Source organism: Indicator indicator, chromosome 6 (assembly GCF_027791375.1).
Source record: "Indicator indicator isolate 239-I01 chromosome 6, UM_Iind_1.1, whole genome shotgun sequence".
Taxonomy (NCBI): domain Eukaryota; kingdom Metazoa; phylum Chordata; class Aves; order Piciformes; family Indicatoridae; genus Indicator; species Indicator indicator.
Window position 1 is genome coordinate 41,774,722 of NC_072015.1, and position 20,953 is coordinate 41,795,674.

Here is a 20,953-nt window from a genome sequence, read left to right on the forward strand (position 1 = left end):
CTCAGGTCACAGTGGAATATTTCACACAGGGGAAAAGTTTCTCCTTGTCTTCTCCCAGTCATAAAACACACCCTGCAGGCCTTAGGCCTTATATTTAATAACCATAATACATATCTCCCAGGACAGGTATGTCAAGATAAATCAGTTCTGTCAATACTGCATCATCAACTCATTGACTTAGTAAGCTGTTGCAGCACTGAAGTTTGCATATTGTAGAAAAAGATCTGTAGTGCTTAAAAAAGGTCCCTGGGACATCAAGCTCCTTGTGTTATGAAAGGTGTCAGGACAATGGGGGAGAGCAGCAGTATCAGCAAACAACAGCAAAGGATTTGCATTCATAGAATGGAAAAGGAAAAACAAAACCAACCAAACAAAAACCCAACCAACCAACCAAAAAATCCCAAAAGGTGGTTACCAAGAATGTCATTGGTAATGAAGCTCCAAGACTAAAAAAAATCTTCTCCACTGTCAGCTGCAATGGCAGCACAGGCATCTTTGGTATCTTTGCTTTCAAGAGCAGTGTATGTGCCTACAGCCAGAAGAATACAAAAATAGTAGAACAGAAATAACAGTTCAGTGTGCCCTGATTTCCTTGCAGTGTTATGTGCTCATTTAAAACTAAACACTGTCTGTTTATATGCTAATTGCATATGTAATACAAATAAATTGCATTTAAAAAACATGAAAAAGTAAAAAATTAGAATTTTGGAGAGTGTCTTACCTTTGACCCAATAAGTGTGTACAGCCATTCGATTGTCTCGTTATGATTTATTACTCCGTTCATGCCATCCACATAGAGCATTATCTGCCCCAAAGCTATCATCAAGAAAAGAGATAAAATAGAATCAGACCTAGTAAATACCTTTTATAACCCTAAGCACTGCTGGCAGTTTTCCATAAGCAGTGTTGTCCAGAGGTGTGAGAAGCTCAACAAATGAAAGATACATTGGGCAAAATGAAGCTGGATGAACTTGCGAGCAACAGCAGTAACTTTACTGACCTCTTCTGGGTGATACAAGTGCAAACTTTCCCCAGGGACAAGGAGGGACACTCCTTCCTTGATAGGTCTGCAAACAGTAGCCAATGCACTGTTTACTATCAAAAGAGTTCCATCAGTTACAATACTTTACATCTTGCCACTCAAGACTTTCCCCATTTGTTTCAAAACGATATAATTTTTGGAATCAGTCTATTTGGATAATGTTGACCGTTTTGGTGAACTCTAATAATATGGAATTAAAGGAAGGCAATTAACACCAAGAAAGGCAGCAAATATTTATCCCTGCAGCACTCTTTTGCAAATGAGCTTTATGTTTTAGTGAGAAAACACAACAAAGCATGGCTAACAAAGAACCATCTTTATTCATTTCTTCCAAAAGGTTTATAACAATATTTTGAAACACGCTAACAAACCATTTCATAACAGCAATTCTATAGTTTACAATCTTGATAATGGGAGCCTTGCTAAAGACAAGAGCTATAGAATCTTTTTTCACTGGTAAGGACAGGCATTTTTCTTAAGGATAATGAAAAGTGGATTAGCAAAATTCATCTATCTTCAAAAGTTTCTGCTTTTAGATCTTCTGCTTTATAGGAGGAGATCAAAGCACAGCAGGATGAAAAAGAAATCACTGATGTAGCACCTTTCAGTACAGCCTGCTGGCCTAACAACTTAATTATCCAAGGCACAAACTGATGAGTTCCTAGTACACCACTTTCATAGAGGAACAAAAGGAAAATATCAGAGTGAGGAAAATTATGATGTTATTGATCTTTCAAACACATTCTGAGTGTCTGCTAACTTGCACAGGTTGTGCACAGTGCAGAATCATTTTCCTAGAGGGCAGATTTTCAAAGCTATGAAAGTTTAGAAAGCACTTGAGTACCCCTATAGCTAAGATGTTAACTTTCATTTTTACAGTGTCCTCCTTTTTAGCTCTGCTCTCATTGGTAACCATATAGTTAAAAAGTCCCAAGGTAGCAATTTTTATTTTCCTTATCTAATCTGTTACATGAAGCTGGAAATAAAGTCACCCTGCACAGTTGATGAAGATGGAGAAAAAGTGAGTAAGAAGACCATGGCAAGGCAATGACTTGCATCTTAGGCAGGCTATATTGCTGTTGGGGTATGCCCATCTCTCTCCTCTCCTCCCGTTCACACAATACAAAATTACTCCACTGCTTATACTTAGAACCAGCTAGACTGGATGTATGAGATCTGGGATGAATTAGTCTTCAACCTCTTAGATGTGACTTCATAGCAGCAATAAGTTAAGGCAAATTAGTAGACCTTAGAAAGAAGCCTAAAAGGTTCCTAGGGATTCCCAACAACTTTTATCTGGTACCAGTAATCTTCCCCCCACCCTTCACCCCCCCAACATTCCCACCATATTTTCTTTTGCTTTTCATTATCAATGATATCTTAAGTACATGGCAGTACCTATACTTTTCCAGTAACAGCATGGTTCTTTTGGATACAGCTGAAATATTAGTGACACATGAAAAAAGCAGTACTGCTGCTGCTTGAACAAGCAGCCAATAAATTTCACAAGACAAAGAATCATAAAGGACACCATGAAACTACCAAGATTTGGTATGGAGTCATGTTGTCCTTGTACAAGTCATGATTCCAGTTATCTGCCATGTATCAAGTTATCAGCTGCTGACAGACCTTGGCATGGAGTTTCATTTTGCTGTTTCCTGGTTTTGGGGTCAGAAAAATGAAAGCAAGACATGATAGGCATGGTTGAGGAGAAATCAGCTTTCATTACAAGGGAGAAGAACTTAGGGAGAATCTGTATGCACTTCGTACAAAGCTGAAGCCTTATAAATTCTTAGAAAAAGAAGTCCAAGAGAAGACCTAAAAGAAGGAGAATGTTGGTTCCCATATCATGATAAGTGTCCATGTTCATAGAATCACAGAATCAAGAAGGCTGGAAGAGACCTCAAAGATCATTGAGTCCAACCTGTCACCCTAAACCTCATGACTATCTAAACCATGGCACCAAGTGCCACGTCCAATCCCCCCATGAACACCTCCAGGGATGGTGACTCCACCACCTCCCTGGGCAGCACATTCCAATGGCCAACCACTCTCTCTGTGAAGAACTTTCTCCTCACCTCCAGCCTAAACCTCCCCTGGCGCAGCTTGAGACTGTGTCCTCTTGTTCTGGTGCTGGTTGCCTGGGAGAAGATACCAACCCCCTCCTGGCTACAACCTCCCTTCAGGTAGTTGTAGACAGCAAAGAGGTCACCCCTGAGCCTCCTCTTCTCCAGGCTAAACACCCCCAGCTCCCTCAGCCTCTCCTCATAGTTCCAGGCCCCTCACCAGCTTCGTTGCCCTTCTCTGGACACGTTCCAGTACCTCAACATCTCTCTTGAATTGAGGAGCCCAGAACTGGACACAGGACTCAAGGTGTGGCCTGACCAGTGCTGAGTACAGGGGAAGAATAACCTCCCTTGTCCTGCTGGCTACACTATTCCTGATCAGGCCAGGATGCCATCGGCTCTCCTGGCCACCTGGGCACACTGCTGGCTCATGTTCAGCTGCTGTCAACCAGTACCCCCAGGTCCCTCTCTGCCTGGCTGCTCTCCAGCCACTCTGTCCCCAGCCTGTAGCACTGCTTGGGGTTGTTGTGGCCAAAGTGTAGAACCCTGCACTTAGCCTTGTTAAATCTCATCCTATTGGCCTCTACCCACCCTGTAGGCCTGGGGCCTGTCCAGGTCCCTCTGCAGGGTGATAACTAATCACCACAGAACACAGTGGCAAAATGGAAGAGGCCATCAAAAATGATAGTGTACGAGCAGGCTGATGGACTGGAAGCTCTTGGGCTCACCCAGGGCTTGGGACTGGCTGTGGAGGGCAGACTAGTTTTTCATTAAATGGACACCAACCGGCCACAGAGCACTCTGCACTGGTTTATATTTGCAGTTTTTCTACCCAAACAAACACCTCTTGGCCCATGATCACAGTCTGCTGAGATGGCTGTGGCTAGGGTGCAAACTCTGTGTGTCCAGCACCCCACCCATGCTTGCTGGCATACCTGCACACCTACCACTAACACACAGGGCCTAGCCAAGAAAGGGCAAAATAATTTCCAAGGCAATCTGAGGTTGTTTGCAAGGACAGTCTCATACAAAATGATTTAAGTTTGCATTTGTACGTGCCTTCAACCAAACTCCTTTTTTTTTCCACTGAAAAACAAGGAGGCTATGTAATCCATTTAATCCCATCTCTCAGCTAACTGGAATTCTTTTTGGAAGTATATCAACAACCTACTTGCACTAGGAAAGCTTGCTTTTGTGCAAGAGGAGGATGGGAGAGGGGGGTTTAAATACAGGGCAGACTTAATTTGGAATTTCTTTGTTCCCACTACCCTTGTCAAACCCTTAATCTTATGTGAAAGTAGTGTGTGACTTTATATACATAGCTATTTTCAAGTGGAAAATTGCTGGATTTCTTAGGAAAAGCTTAGGCTAGAAAAGAACAGACCAGCCAGAAATTTCATAGATCTCTGAAATAAAAGGTTTAAGAAAGCTTCTAAAAACTTGCCAGTATTGGTACTGATACTCTCCTGAGATCTTTCCTATATAAAGTTAACAGTACCAAAGGGGGAAGACTCTAGGACAAAACACCATTACAATGAACGTCACTTTGAGTAAGTCTCCTTTCAGTAGATGCTACCTAGAGCGTCAAAAGTTTCCAAGCTGTTTCTTGCCCACATACCTGCTTCTCTAATCTGCTCTGTCTTACAAAGCAGCATCAAGTTAAATGGCTCACACCCATTCCTCATTCCTCAGGGCCAGAACCAGCTACAAGTTTTAGGTTTGGGGTTTTGATTGTTCACATTTTTTCCTCAGCTACTATTTGTATGGGTTGTTTTTTAGTTTCAGTGCTAAATCTTTTGTTTATACACCTATTACCATTTCTTTACACCTGGTGAAGATACCTGTAATGTCATCTAGGAAGATAAAACCAACATTACTCCTGGCCACAAAGGAATGAATATTTTGTTTCCTATCAAAGTTTCTTTAAATCTCAACTTTTTTCTTGATCTTGTTTCTTTTACCTTCTCTTTATGTGTTCTTTCCATTATCACACAAAATAAGGTTGGAAAGTGCTAAGAAATTAATTTTCAGAACACCCATATTAAACCCATTTTAACTGAATTTATACTAACCAAGAACTGAACTTTCTAATCTGCTGAATGCCTGTTTATATAAACTGAAATCTGGCTGACATATATGTATTATAAAAGCTTTGGATGATTAGTCATAATTGCTTCAATCACTATTTCATATTGCAGTCCTCACATTCTAAATGCATTATTTCCAGTATGCTTTGCAAGATTAGCAACACTTACAAATATACAAGAAGCTGGGTAAAGCTGACAGAGAAAAGTTGAAACTATTTCCTCATTAAAAACAAACAATTAAAATACCTTAATAATAAATGAGCAAGTCTACTCCTCCATTAGACTCCTCCATTAGACCCCTATTTTGCAAGCTGACTATAAGCATGAAAGTATTAAAAAAAAAAAAGGAAATAAAGAAAAAATTAAAGTATTAAGGAAGAAACGAAGATGAAAGAAGGAAAAAGGCAAAAAGAAAAGGAGAAAGAAAACAAAAAGTTAACTAGAGGATTTTAAGAGACCTCAAAGATCATCTAGTCCAACCCTTGACTCAGTGCTGAGGGGTCAACACTAAACCATGTCTCTAAGCACCAGGTCTACACACTGTTGAAACACCTCCAGGGACAGTGACTTCACCACTGTCCTGGGCAGATCATTCCAATGTTTGATAACCCTCTCTGTGAAAAAGTATGTCCTAGCATCCATCCTGAATTTTCCCTTGTGCAGCTTGAAACCATTTCCTCTAGTCCTGTCACTTGACACCAAGGAGCAGAGGCTGCCCCCTCATCACTCCAACCTCCCTTCAGTGAGCTGTAGAGAGCAATGAGGTCTCCCCTCAGCCTCCCTCTCTGCAGACTGAAGAGACCCAGCTCCCTCAGATGCTCCTCGTATGTCATGTGTTCCAGGCTCACCACAGAAAAGCGCTGGGATGTCTCACACCACTAGGAGTGCTACAAATTCTTCAGAAAGGATAGGCAACGAAGGAGAAGTGATGATGAGGCCCTGTATGTCAGGGAGTATCACAGCACTACAGTATATTAGAGGTCGGAAGGGACCTCAAGAGATCATTGGGTCCAATCCCCTTGCCAAAGCAGGATCACTTAGGGTAGTCCACGCAGGAATGCATCCAGGTGGGTTTTGAAAGTCTCCACAGAAGGAGACTAGACAACCTCCCTGGGCAGCCTATTCCAGTGCTCTGTCACCCTGACTGTACAGAAAAGGAGTGTTTAGATTGTGCTGAGGTTAATAATGGTGATGGCAGAGTTAAGCATTTTTTGGGTAAGAATGAGGGGGACTGCCAACAAGGCAGGCAGATATCCTGGTCAGAGTCTGTTATAGACAACCCAACCAGGATGAAGAGATAGATAAAATATTCTTTAGACATCTTGCAAAAGTCTCATGATCACTGGCCCTTGTTCTGCTGGGGAACTTCAATTTCCCTGATGTCTGATGGAAAATACAACATAGCAGAGAGAGAACAGTCCTGGAGGTTCCAAAAGTGTGTAGAGGATAACGTCCTGACAGAGCTGGTGACAGAGACAACTGGAGAAGGCACCTCGCTGGACCTGCCATTTGCATATAGAGAAGGACTCATAGGTGATATAACAGTTTGGGACTGTCTGGGGCACAGCAATCATGAAATGATAGAGTTCTCAGTTGTTGAAGAATGGGGTGAACAGAAATGCCACCTGGGACTTCTGGCAGATAGACTTTGGCCTGTTTCAGAGACTGGTGAAGTGAGTCCCTTGGGAGGCACTCCTGAAGGACGAGGGAGCCCAGGAAGGTTGGACACTGTTCAAGAGGGAACTCTTAAAGATGGAGGAACAGCCTGTTTCCATGTGATGAAAGATGAGTTAGCAGGGGGTCTGTCTGAACAAGAGAGGTTTGGTTGCTGCTTAGGGACAAAAGAAGAGTCTATGGCCATTGGAAGAAGGGGTAGGTCACTAGGGAGAACTACAAGATTGTCATGAGACTATGCAGGGAAAAAATTTGAAGGGCCAAAGCCCAATTGTCTGTGGGACTGGATAGCGTACCAGTGCTCACCAAACCATTTTCCATCATTTACCAGCAGTCCTGACTAACCGGAGAAGTTCCAGCTGACCGGAGATTGGCAAACGTGATGCCCATCTACAGGAAGGGTCAGAAGGAGGATCTGGGGAACTACAGACCTGTCATGCTGACCTGGGTGCTGCGGAAGGTCATGCAGCAGGTCATCTTGAGGGTCATTGTGCAGCAGGTGTAGGGCAACCAGATGATCAGGCCCAGTCAGCATGGGTTCATGAAGGACAGATCCTGCTTGACAAACCTAATTTCCTTCTATGACAGGGTGAAACACTTAGTGGTTAAGGGAAAGGCTGCGGATGTCATTTATCTGGACTTCAGTGAGGGCTTTGGCACTGTTTCCCACAGAATCCTCCTGAAGAAACTGGCTGCTTTTGGCTTGGATGAGAGGATTCTTTGCTGAGTTAAGAACTGGGTGCATGGCCAGGCCCAAAGAGTGATGGTGAATGGAGTTAACCCAGCTAGTGCTGGTCACTAGTGGTGTTCCCTAGGTCTCAGTATTGGGCCAGCTCTCTTTAGTATCTTGATCAATGATCTGGATGAGGAAATCCAGTGTTCTCTCAGTAAGTTTGCAGATGACACAAAATTGGTTGGGAGTGCTGATCTGCTTGAGGGTAGGAAGGCTCTGCAAAGGGATCTGGACAAGCTGGATCCATGAGTTGATGTCAGTTTTGTATGAGGTTTAACCAAGCCAAGTGCTGGGTCCTGCATGTGGGTCACAACTATTCCATGCAATGCTACAGGCTTGTGGCAGAGTAACTGGAAAGCTGCCTGGCAAAAAAGGTCTTGTGAGTGCTGGTTGACAGGCATCTGAAGATGAGCCCACAGTGTGCTCAGCTGGCCAACAAGGAGAACAGCAGCCTGGAAGGGATCAGGAATAGTGACCTGCAGGAGGAGGGGAATGGTCCTGTGCCTGTACTTGACAATGGTAAAGGCCACACCTCAAAACTTCGTTCAGATTTTGCGGCTCTCACTACAAGAAAGAGTTGCTGGAGTGTGTCCAGAAAAGGGCAATGAAGCTGGTGAAGGGTCTAAAGAAAAAGTCTTATGAGGAGTGTCTGAGTGAACTGGGATTGCTTAGTCTGGAGAAGAGGAGGCTGAGGGGAGATCTCACTGCTTTCTACAACAACCTGAAAGGAGGTTGTAGTGAGATGGGGTTGGTCTCTTCTCCCTGGTATCAGGTGACAGAACAAGAAAATGGCCTGAAACTCTGCCAAGGGAGGTTTAGATTGGGTATTAGGAAAAAAAATTAAAAATATTTACTGAAAGAGTAGTCAGGCATTGGAATACAGTGCTCAGGGAGGTGGTGGAGTCACTGTCCCTGGAGGTGTTCCAGAAACGTGTGGACATGGCACTTCGAGACACGATGGTGTTAGATTGATGTTTGGACTCAATGATCTCAGAGGCCTTTTCCAACTGAAACAATTCTGATTCTAGGAGAGTAAAGCAACTGCTGCTAACTGAGTCAGTATAGGCTGTAATGCTGAATAATGTCCTTCCAACATGTGTATGAAATTACGTATTTTTCTTAAAAATTTAGATTTCTAGAGTTCTAATGGATTTTCTGAGAATTTCACATTGGCCCACAGAACTTCATTTCTCAAGGAGCAGGGCATGATGGTGAAACTGCCAGAGAGATTTTCCTGTGAGGTATATTCTGCAAGACACTAACCATGGAAATACTCCAGAATCAACTCCAATAGGCTTATACCCAACTCCTAACTATTACTTCTTGCACTGAATACTGTTGCTGCTGCAAAAGAGAAATGGTTTGGGTTTAGGGCAGAAATTAAGATCTATTTTTAAGGATTAAGTGTCTCTTCTCAGCTCCAATGAAATAGTTCACACATCAATTTCAGAGGAGACTCATCTTTAAATGCATCTTAAACTTCTTTTTAATAGATTTGTCATGCTTAGGCATTCAAGTGCTTAACAACAGCAGTAAAATTAAATTAGAGGATCACACATTGGATGAGGTTGGACAGCACCACGGTGGTTTGAGGATATGCCTTTAAAATTTTTTACAGATTTCGAGCAGAAAAGTAGAAAAATGTAAATAAATCACTATTGGGTGTAAAAAGGAAAAATAATGATTATTCTAAACAATTTCATTAGAGGGATAGCTTACATAAGATGTGGTTCTCAAAACGCTCTTGGGCAGGGTGCGGTGCATTGTGTTCTGCTCTCGTCTTGCTGCTTCGCTGGAAGGATTTCTAACACACTTTTGCTAACCTTGATTGCATTGCTTGGTCTGGTATTAACCTTATCTGCTTCTCTCTCTCTCTCTCTTTCCTTTGCCAGGGGGGTTAGGAGGAGGTAGGGAGGGGGAGGCAGGGAGGCAGCTTTCCTGGTCTTTTGGCCAGGGGAGTTTTTGTGTTGTTTTATTAATTGTAAATACCTGTAAATATTATAAATACTGTAAATACTGTATTCTTGTATATATTAATTGCATTCCATTGTAGATTGTAGTTTTGCTTGTAAATATAGCTCCATTTGCTTCCAAACTGAGCTAGTCTGGTGAAGTTAAGGGGGGGGAGGGAGAATTTCCAACCCACCACAAGCACCTCTGGAGACTATGTAGTTCAACTACATGCTTCAACCAGGGAAATCCAGAGCAGGTTGTCCAGGCTGGTGTTGAATATATCTCCAGGGTGGAAACTGCAAAACTTCTGTCAGCAATCTGTGCCAGTGATCAGTCACTGTCACAGCTTGCTCTTTTTTCTGTTGTTATTGTTTGGTTGATTTTTTTGTCTGGTTTCAAAGTTTAAATTAAATTTCTGGTATTTTAGCTAGTGCTTGTGTCTTGCTTCCTGTCTGGCTCTGGTTTTTTACTTCCTCTTCCATAGTATTTAAGTTGAATTAAAGATTAATACACAGTCAAGAAACTAACTACACCGAGTCAGAAGGCAGAAAAAAATACTTTAAATTCAGGATTAAACTAGAGAAACTTAGTGAGACTCACAAGTAAGGAAGCGATACCTTAGCCCTTCTATATGAAAGTTGATTGAGCAATTTAGCCTGGCAATGTGCTAGATGTGATGGATTTCAAGACCTTTCCCTCCCCATTAATCATCATGAACATAAGCCTTCTGTCTGTATACACAATACTAATCCTGACTTTGAAGGTACAAAGAGGGAAACAAACCAACCCTTGCAGAATGGAAAAGATAATTTCTGCAGCTCCCCTTCTTGAACTCCTCAGACACCCATTTATGCTACACAAAGAAAGGTCCTGCAGGTGTTAGCTGTCTTTTATCAATCACTAACAATTACATACAGCACATCAGTTTGGAATTCCAGCACCTCCTTTACATGCCAAACAACTAAACCTTGAAATGAGTTTGGAAGAAAATGCAATCAAGATTCATTCTTAGCAAAACAGCTTATTTTGATTGTGTGTCTTTGCACCTGGGGAGAGAAGACTGAGGGAATACATAAACCATCTTTTTTCCTCTTCTATTATATACCAATAAGATATTCACTGACTGCAGTCAGACATTTTGGCAGTGATTACAGAAAAAAGGACACTGTCTTGGGGTTGCTGCCTTATGTGCAAAGAAAAGAGAATCAAAGGGTAACGTTGCCAGGCTGTTTAACAAATGGACTCAATGCCAAAGTAGAAAAAAGGCATATGCTAGGGTAAAAGTGTTCACACACCAAGCCTTTTTAGTCATCCACAGTGTCTCTTCTCAGTACAACAGCAAACCTTACAGGATGAAATTTGTCAGTTTTGAAGTGAACAAATGATAGATTTTTCACTGACTGCTTTCTTTTCCCCCATTTCTTTCTTGGGGAAAAGAAAAAGACACATTTCTTAACACTTACATTTTTCTAAACAAAAAGGAAGCTTCTTGGGAAGCAGAAAGTGGAAACACAAGAATTCCCAGCCTTATTGTACAAGAAGTGGAATCAAAGAAAAAAAGATGAATTCCTGTGCCAGTTTCAAACATTGCTCTACAACATACACTTCCTCCCAGTCTTTGTAAAGCACAAACACTGATCAATGATCTTTTGTTGTCAAGCAACAGCATATTGTTGCTATCATGAGTGTTAACATTTCCCAAGATTGCAGTTCCTTGTTTTTTTAAGCTCAAGTTCATTCTCCAAGGTGCTATGTTTGGCAGGTAAACACAGACCAAATTTAGCCATGCTGAAGAAACAGCATTGCAATTGGTAAGGTAGCTAAATACACTTTAACTAGATTTTGGTAGTGAGGATTAGAGAGAATCACAATTATTTCACTGGCCATGTAAAATTACTTCTGCTACCCAAAATCCAAAATTCCTATATAAGCTTAATAAGCATGGGCCTCCAAAAATGGTACAACAGAGAAGCAACAGAAGCAAGATGAGTGACAATCACTGAAAACAATAATCCTGCCACTGGTGTTTCAGATCACTTTCGATGAAGGGTTCTGCAGGAAACAAGGCATGCTGCCAAAAGTGACACTTGGGCAGCCATCCAATTTGCAGTAAAAAGCACTGCTTTTCTAGCTGGTGTGCTGGGAGAACTCCATGAGAACAAACAATACAAGTAAATTTCTCCAGCCATATTCTTTCTATATTCTTTTTAATTCTTAAGTAGTTTCTTCACTTGGCAATCTATTCCAAGCAGTGTTCCCTCTTCTTCCAAAATAAGGGACCACATATGAAAAGGTTTCATAATAGAAGAAAGAACAGGGCTGGAGCACCTCTCCTATTAGGACAGACTGAATGAGTTGGGGCTATTCAGGCTGGAGAAGAGAAGGCTCCAAGGAGACTTCCTTGTGGCCTTCCAGTATCTGAAGGGGGCCTACAAGAAAGCTGGGGAAGGACTTTTTAGGGTGTCAGGGAGTGATAGGGGAGAATGGAATAAAGCTAGAAATGGGTAGATTCAGATTGGATGTTAGGAAGAAATTCTTTCTTATGAGGGTGGTGAGACACTGGAACAAGTTGCTCAGGGAGGTGGTGGAAGCCTCATCCCTGGACGTTTGTGAGGCCAGGCTGGATGTGGCTCTGAGTAACCTGATGTAGTGTGAGGTGTCCCTGCCCATGGCAGGGGTGTTGGAACTAGATGATCCTTGAGGTCCCTTCCAACCCTAACAAATCTATGATTCTATGGTTTTAAGAAGCTCTGCAAAATACTTATAAGTATCACTTCTAACATTATTCAATACTTGTTGCTAAGGTGACAACAGCTACAGGATTTTAGACAAGTCTGAAAGCTCCTATGAAGGAATGAATTAGCTTCCTTCATCTCAACAGGCAGAAAGGGGATAAGTGAACAGGAACCACAGAAGCATTATAATCATCCTGGGACACTTGATGTCATAGTAATGTTTGTAATATTGGTGGCAAAGAAGCTTTATTTTCTCAACATGTGTTTTTCATGATAGACAAGATTTCTTCAATACTTTTGCCATCGTGAAACCAACTGATTTAAAGGGGCATTGTTGAGGGCATCTTCACATTTTTCCTAAGTACATTTCAAACGATACAAAATTGTTGATGAATATTATATTAACAGCTTCCTCCCTTGTTCAGGAAAGATCAACAAGAGCAGAAATCAGTGGGATAAATATGAACAAAGCCAAAGTCAGCACTAGAAAGCAAACTGATATAACACTTCATTAAATGTGGTTTTTTTCGTTTCAAGTACATCTGCTGTGATGTGAAATTTAGGGTTATACAATCTCCTCTCAAATCTGAAAGGAAAAAATGTGCTCAAGTCACAAGTTCATATCTCCCATTTGAAGGGAACTTCCCACGAGAAAAAGGTGCAGGGAAGAGACATCATTACAAATCCCTTTAAGTTCAGAGCTCCTACTCTTCCAAAATATTGATTGAAAAAGCTGGTTTGTGTCTCTGCTCATTCATCTCTGATAATGAGCAAGGATTCCTTCCAAATTAACTGCAATTCTCTTCTAATCCCTCTATTATTCCCCACCCCACCACCTCCTTCAGAACAGTGTCAGTGAGGAGTCCTTTGAATTCTGAACCCTGTCTTATTACAGCAGTTCTTAAAGAGAAACATAGCAAAATCACCTTCATCAGTGTCATGCTCAGACTCTTCTTCCGACTGAAGTCAGAGTGCACACCAATCCCATTTTTCCCTTCCTCAAAATTCTCAAGCAAAGATACATTTAGAAAAACTCATTAAATCCAAATTTGTGATTCACAGAAAAAACAGTCTACAGAGTCTCTACTTTCATTGTGCTTCCTTACTATACATAATAAAGTGACTAGAATAGATTCAGAACAAAAGGAAAACATTGGGGGCATAAGTGTTATTTCACCTAAAAATGTAAGGTCTGTTATTGGTAAGTAGTTGCCACCTGTGCACTAGCAGGGAGGAACAATCATGTACTGCCTGAACATGAAGACGAAGGTGATGGATTTATTCAAGTTTTAGATCTGCATTACTTGTTTACCAGTAACTATGTAAATTAGAAATGCAGTTCACAGAATCACAGAATGTTAGGGGCCAGAAGGGACCTTGAAAGATCTTCTAGTCCAAAACTACTGCCAGAGCAGGGTCACCTAGAGCACATCACACAGGAACACATCCAGATGGGTCTTGAATATTCCCAGAGAAGGAGACTTTCACAGCCCCCTGGGCAGGCTGTTCCAGTGCTCTGTCACCCTCACAGTGACAAAAATTTTCCTCCTGTTTCCATGGAACATGCCTCAACTTCCACCATTGCCCCATGTGCTGTCATTTGGCATCACCCAGCAGAGCCTGGCTCCAGCCTCCTGGCACTCACCCTGCACATCTTTATCAATAGCAATGAGGTCAGCCCTTAGTCTCCTCTTCTCCAAGCTACAGAGCCCTCAGCTCCCTCAGTCTCTCCTCGTAAGGAAGATGTTCCACTCCCTTCATCACCTTTGTTCTCCATCTGCACTGGACTCTTTCAAGCAGTTCCCTGGTGTCCTTCTTGAACTGAGGGACCCAGAACTGAACATAATATTCCAGATGCAGCCTCACCAGGGCAGAGTAGAGGGGATGGAGAACATCTCTTGACCCACTGACCATACTAGAATAGAATCCAGGATGCCCTTGGCCTTCTTGGCCACAAGAGCACATTGCTGGCTCATGGTCATCCTTCCATCCACCATTAAAAAAAATAATACAGTTCAGTGACCACAGCATTATTAGTAATCTTATTATGAATGTAACCATATTTCTATTTCTGTTTATTGGTCAGCACAGATACTAAATCTTGTCTCTCTTGATGTGAAGCAACAAAGATAAAAATCACATTTGCTCCTCACCAGACTGCAGCTGCCTAGGGAGGGGATGGTGAAAAGAGACAGGAACATGTACTGGGCAGACACCACTGGTACCAACTTTGAAATGTGCACAGACAAGATCATCTCCCGGAAAGGGAAGATGGTGGAAAGGATACAACGGATTCACCACCTGGCATGATCAGCCCCTGCTCTGTATTGTGTGTATGGGCAGGTAAAAGGTGAAGGAAGAGGTGGAGCCCACTCCCCCGCTTCGCTGGACCCCTGTAAGCACACAAGGAATACACAGGAAGATTCCCTGGGGGCAATACCTGGACGCATAACTAAAAAACCCTGTGACTGAAAAAGTGTATAAAAAAACCTGAGTGATGCCTGCTCAGGAGGAAAAAAACAAGGTGTGATGGTTTGAAACTGTCTCATGGAACACCGACGCATGGATGGTAGCCAATGCCTTGTGGGGTTGGCTGAAAGACTGGAAGAAGAATGGCTGGCAGAGGAAAGGAAAGCCTATCTGGGCTGCAGATCTATGGCAAGACATTGCTGCTCGCATTGAGAGAATCCCAGTGAAAGTGAGACACATCAATGCTCACATTCCTAAGAGCAAAGCTACTGAGGAACAACAACACAACCATCAGGCAGATCTAGCTGCAAGAGTTTCCCAGGTGGACACAAACTCTGATCCTGATCTTGACTGGAAACACCGAGGTGAGCTGTTCTTAGCTCGGTGGGCCCATGACTCGTCAGGACATCAAGGCAGAGATGCAACCTACCGATGGGCTCGTGACAGATCCATTAACATTTCCATGGATGCTATCACACAAGTCATCCATGACTGTGACATTTGTGCTGCTATTAAGCAGGCAAAGCGGATCAAGCCCTTGTGGTACGGTGACCGATGGTCCAAGTACAAGTATGGGGAAGCCTGGCAGATTGACTACATCACTCTACCTCCTTCTCCATCTGGTAAGCAGTATGTGCTGACTATGGTAGAGGTGAGCACTGGATGGCTGGAAACTTATCCAGTTCCTCATGCAACTGCACGTAACACCATTCTTGGTCTGGAAAGACAAATCCTGTGGAGACACGGAACTCCAGAGAGGATTGAGTCAGACAATGGAACTCACTTCAAGAACAATCTTGTAAAAAACTGGGCCAAAGAGCACGGCATTGAGTGGATATTCCACATTCCCTACTATGCACCAGCTGCAGGGAAGATCGAACGCTACAACGGTTTGCTGAAAACCACTCTCAAAGCCATGGGGGGTGGATCTTTGAAAAAGTGCGAGAAGCATTTGGCACAAGCAACCTGGTTGGTGAATAGTAGAGGTTCAGTGAATCGAGCTGGACCTGCCCAATCAGATTTGTTGCGAAACGAGGAAGGTGATAGAGTTCCTGTTATCAGAGAAAAGAATCTGTTAGGCAAAACTGTTTGGGTATTTTCTCCTTCAGGAGAGGCCAAACCTGTCCGAGGGGTGGTTTCTGATGAAGGTCCTGGTCACACCTATTGGGTGATGCAAGAAAATGGTGAAATTCAGTGTATTCCACAAAGAAATCTAACTTTGGCTGAGAGAGGTTAAATTCAGAGTGTTGTGCAGATACAGCATCGCGCCCAAGAGGAGAGTTCATGAGATCTACGGTGCACGAACCCTGAGAGCCCTGAGTCACCTGAGAGTCCCTGTTCCTTTCTTCGCTCCATCTGCGAGGAAACAAGCTGTTTGCTGTTTTTCCTGTGATTTGACTCTTTTGAATCATCTACATCTGAGATAGCCGGAATGGACTATGGTCTTTATTCACCTATTGTTGTAGATATTATTTTAAATTAGATAAATGATAGTAGCAGCCAATGGAATTGTTTAGAAGGGGTGGACTGTGATGGTTTGAAACTGTCTTTTTAATTTTTCCTTGCAAAGTTCAAAACAGAGAAAGTGAAAGAATGTAAATAAGTCACTATTGGGTGTAAGAAAGCAAAATACTGATTGTTCTAAACACTTCCATTGGATAGATAGAAATGTTTAAGAACTATTACCCAAAACAAAGTGGGCACTCTGCACATTCTGCGTTCTGCAGTGGGGGCAGTTGCTGGGCTGTCTGGCTGCTGTTTCTTCTTCTCTTCTGGCTGAAGATAACACGTACTGACCTTGGCAGCTAAGTTAACAACTTTCTGCTTTAACTAACTCTACTTTCTGTCCAGGGAGGTCTGGGGGGGAAGCCCCTGGGAGAGAGGCCTCTTTTGGGGGGAAGCAAAGGGAGCTTGGTTGTGCTTTTCTGTTGATTGTATATATTTGAAAGTGTTGTGAATTTTGTATATTTGTACATATTCATTGCATTTCATCGTAGATTGTAAATTTTGCTTGTAAATACAGCTTTCATTTGCTTCCAGACTGCGCTAGCCTGGTTATTGTCCGGGGGGGGTGGGGGGCGGGGGGAGGGGGGGGCGGAAATTTCAGCTCACACTGACACACAAGGAGAGAAAAAAACAGACACAGAAGAAAAACCATCACCATGAACATCCAGCCTGGAAGCAGTACAGGAATCCTTTCTTTACCACCACCAGCAAAACCATGCCCTAAGTTTTGTGTGCTGTAAGAAGAAAAGAAGAATTCCTGGAGAGAAGAACATCTCTACTGAAGACTACATGTTGGAGGCTGCTCAGAGAAGGACTTGGACTTTGGGATCTCTCCCTCCCCTCTCCTGGGCAGACAGCACAAGCCAACAAGGATGCAGCAGCTCCCTTCCACAGACCCAAATCATCTTGGGGCTTGGGTTATAATGCCTTTCCTGCTCCCTCTTTCTCTCTTCCTCTCCAATTTTTTGCCCTCTCTCTCTCCCTTCTTCTGTTCCGTCCATGTTATTCTGTTAACAAATAGCCTGGCTGTTGGTATTTTGACCTCGTTTGTGCCTCTAATTCCCTAACATGGGAATGTTCAAGAAGAACCTGAGTCCCTTACCCTCCAGACCGAGACAGCTCCCCCTTAGCAGGAATTACATACGCCTGGGATTCCAGGATAAAACTAGCACTGAAGAAGATGGTGCAGAGGCAATCCAGCTCTTCACGTTAGTCAGCTCTGCATGAAATCAGGTAAGTTCCTCCCAATCCCAAACCAATCGTGCAAGTATCAAATCCACTTCTGTGCAACGCTCTCCAGTAAGTCATGAGGACTGAACCCAAACCATCTGTGTACAACTGGTGTAGAAAACTACATGCCTATGGCATAGTTAGCCCATGATCAAGACAAATCCACAATGGTTTCTGGGTGCTTAAAGTTAAAAGGGTATTAGGCATAATAAATTTAAGCATTTTAAATTGAAGAAATGAAAAAATTAAGGTTCCTGTAGAAAACTTCATATAGCCTACTTTGCACCCAAACTTACCTATGCCAAAAACCAATTTCAGGAAATATTGTTTGTGAACTTTGTAGCACTATCTTATTCAAAGCAACTGCTGGAAAACCACTTTCTCAGTGTGTGCAAACCACTGAGGAATTTTTTAGTGCAAACCTTCTGTGAAGACAGAACATTTCATTTCCTGTGGGTTTTTCTATGACGTTCATCAAGACAGTGAGAGCTACACATGTCTGACCATATTTTCTACATAGCACACTGATGAGGTAAAGAAATTATTCTGTCCTTCTCTGCAGAGAAGTCAATGCTTCCACTAGCCCTGCACATCAGATGTGATACACCTGATAATCTGATTTTTGAGAATACCTTTTGATGTAATAGTACTTCAAGTATCCCCAGAAGAGCTGCAACTGTGTTTAGGTTCAGCCCTGTACAGTCTCAAATTAGCCATCCAGAAAACAATGTAGATGTGTGAACAGGTAATATAACCATACTTTATTATAAGTTCAGTTGAAATTATTGTCCTTGCAAGTACATTGCATATTAATACTATGGCAGAGGTTCAGTTAAAATCCCTCTCCTCCCACAGAAGAAAATTTAAATTGAATAATATGATCATCTTTTTTTCTCCTTGAACTTTCAGGATGGCTAGATCTCTTTCCAATGTCTGGAAAACTTGGGCTTACAAACATGATATTCCTTTTTATTTTTTTTATTTTAAAAAAAGGGTGTGGGTGGTAAAAAAATCTCACATCATATCCAAGGGGAATGAAACTGCTAGAGTAATCATACTAGTTTTTGCCATTTAACTTAACAGAATAAATAGTACATGAACTCCCCAGATCAGTGAGTTTTGATATCCCTGAACTATTTTCTATGTTCCACATTTCACAGTGAAATAGTAGAAAAAAATAAATGTAAACGGTAGTTATCAGTTAAATAAGGACAGATGCTTGCTACTGTGGAAGAAAATCTCAAGAGCTTTACAAAATCAACACTGCAGCACTATAGATGATTGAAACCTGAAAAAAAGAATTCCTTAACCATTGCATGTCATTCAACTGTTTTACATCTTCTCAAGAAAGTTTTGAAACTCCAGAATACCACTCTGTTGTCAACCTCTAAGAGGTTTTTTGCATTTCACTTCTGAGATTTTCTAATTTGGTTACATAAATAAGTTGCCTGTAACACATCCAATCCAAGTGACCTTACAAAAAAGAAACAAAATCTGAAGGGGTGAGAGAAAGAATCAATGTTGCTGATACAAGCAGTAAAAAAATAAAGTTTAATTCTTTCCCCCTTCCTTAATCCCATTTCAAGTTTAACATACAGAAAGGCCCAGAGCCAGAACGCTTATCCAAACTACATAAAACTCTAGACACACTCTCCAGACTTTACAGCCCTGTCCCCATAAAACCTTCCTACTCTAATGCTGCTTTTCATTAGGAAAGGATAATAAAGAGTTATCCTTTCTCATCAAACCTTCAATCAATCTTTTCCTGTCACATCTTCCCTCAGAAGAATGTATCTCCTTCCTGGTGATGTGTTTATTAAATGAGATGGAAACAGAAACCAGCCCCCAAACCTTCAGTGAACCGCTTCAGCAACAAGGTACACCGTGCTGACGCCACCTCCGAGAGAGACCCAATTGATTCTTTTATTCCTGTGGTTGGATGAAAATTCCCCCCCAACATTAAATTTGCCAGACCAGGCCAGTTGGAAGCAAATAAAGCTGTATTTACCAGCAAAACTACAATCTACAATGAAATGCAATGGATATGTACAAAATATACAACATCTACGTATATGTACACATATTTACAATATAGGAACAGCACAAGAACCGCCCCGGCCAAAGACCAGGGGAGCTGCAGCAGCTTCTCCAACCCACTGCTCCCCTCCCTAACCCCCTTGGACACAAAAGGGACGAGAGAAAGAGCAGAGAAGTTGTTAATACCAGTCACAACAAAAGCAATGCAGTCAAGGTCAGTAAAGCCAGGAGAAGCATCAGCCAGAGCTGAAGAAGCAAAAAGAGAGAGAAATTGTTTTGCTTACTGGCTTATGGTTGTTATCTGTCCAATGGATTGTTTAGAACTTATCATTATGTTCCTTTTTATACCCAACAGTGATACATTTACATTTTACCACTTTCTGTTCAAGATCTGTGGAAAATTTTAAACTGCCTAAAACTACCACAATTCCCTTCCTGAATTCCTGAGTCAGGGAATGCCATTTATCACCATGCAATCTATTTCAGGCAGCTAGTTCAGCTTATAATGTCAACTTGGTAACACCTTGGGAAGGTCACTCACAGGAATGGTAGCATTAGCAAAGCAATTAATTTTTTGTTGACCACATGCAATACTGCCCTTTTACTTTCTTTTCCCCACTTTGCAGGAGGAAACACAAGGAGAGTTTTTCACTCATTCTCCAAAAAGAAGTTCTCAGAAGGTGAGTGATGGGATTCTCTTGAACATCAAGAATTTTGTCTTTTTTAGAGATGATTTGCAGCATGATACATTATCTGTTGCCAAAAGAAACACTTGAATGTTTTGTCATTAGTCAGAGGGCTTTAAGAACATGCTTGAAGGAAGTGATCCAACTAACTGGTGCTCCCAGCATAAGAGGGACCAGAGAAGGACACAAAGATGATCAGAGGGCTGGAGCACCTTCCCTGCAGGGTCAGGGTGAGAGAGCTGGGGCTGTTCAGCCTGGAGAAAAGAAGGCTCCACGGAGACCTTAGAGCAGCCTTCCAGTACCTGAAGTAGGCCCACAAGAAAGCTGGGGAGAGGCTGTTTACAAGGGCTTGTAGTGACAGGTAGAGAAGGAATGGACTGAACATTGAGGAGGGTAGACTTAAACAGGATATTAGGAAGAAATTCTTTACAGTGAGGGTAGTGAGACACTGGAACAGGCTTCTCAGGGAAGTCATGGATGTTCCCTCCCTGAAGATGTTCAAGGCCAGGCTGGATGAGGACTTGAGGAACCTGGTCTAGTGGAAGGAGTCCCTGCATGGCAGGGAGGTTGAAACTAGATGGTCTTTAAGATCGCTTCCAACCTAAACTATTCTATAAATCTAACAAAAGAACCAAAACCTTTCTATGCACTTCACATGCCTGATGAGAAATGGTCCCTTCATGGAAACAGCACCTGTAGAGCTAACTGTTTATCTTGAGGCATTTTTACTGTCTC

At 42.2% G+C, this 20,953-nt stretch overlaps 1 protein-coding gene across 2 annotated transcripts in view; it reads right to left on the reverse strand.

Annotated features, from left to right (window-relative positions):
- FHOD3 (formin homology 2 domain containing 3) overlaps nucleotides 1-20,953 on the reverse strand; it is a 398,084-nt gene that overhangs the window by 161,522 nt on the left and 215,609 nt on the right. For both annotated transcript variants that reach the window (XM_054381537.1, XM_054381535.1), the window contains exon 6: nucleotides 722-816. In XM_054381537.1, the coding sequence (XP_054237512.1) occupies nucleotides 722-816 (95 nt within the window). The remainder of the gene's footprint in view (nucleotides 1-721; nucleotides 817-20,953) is intronic.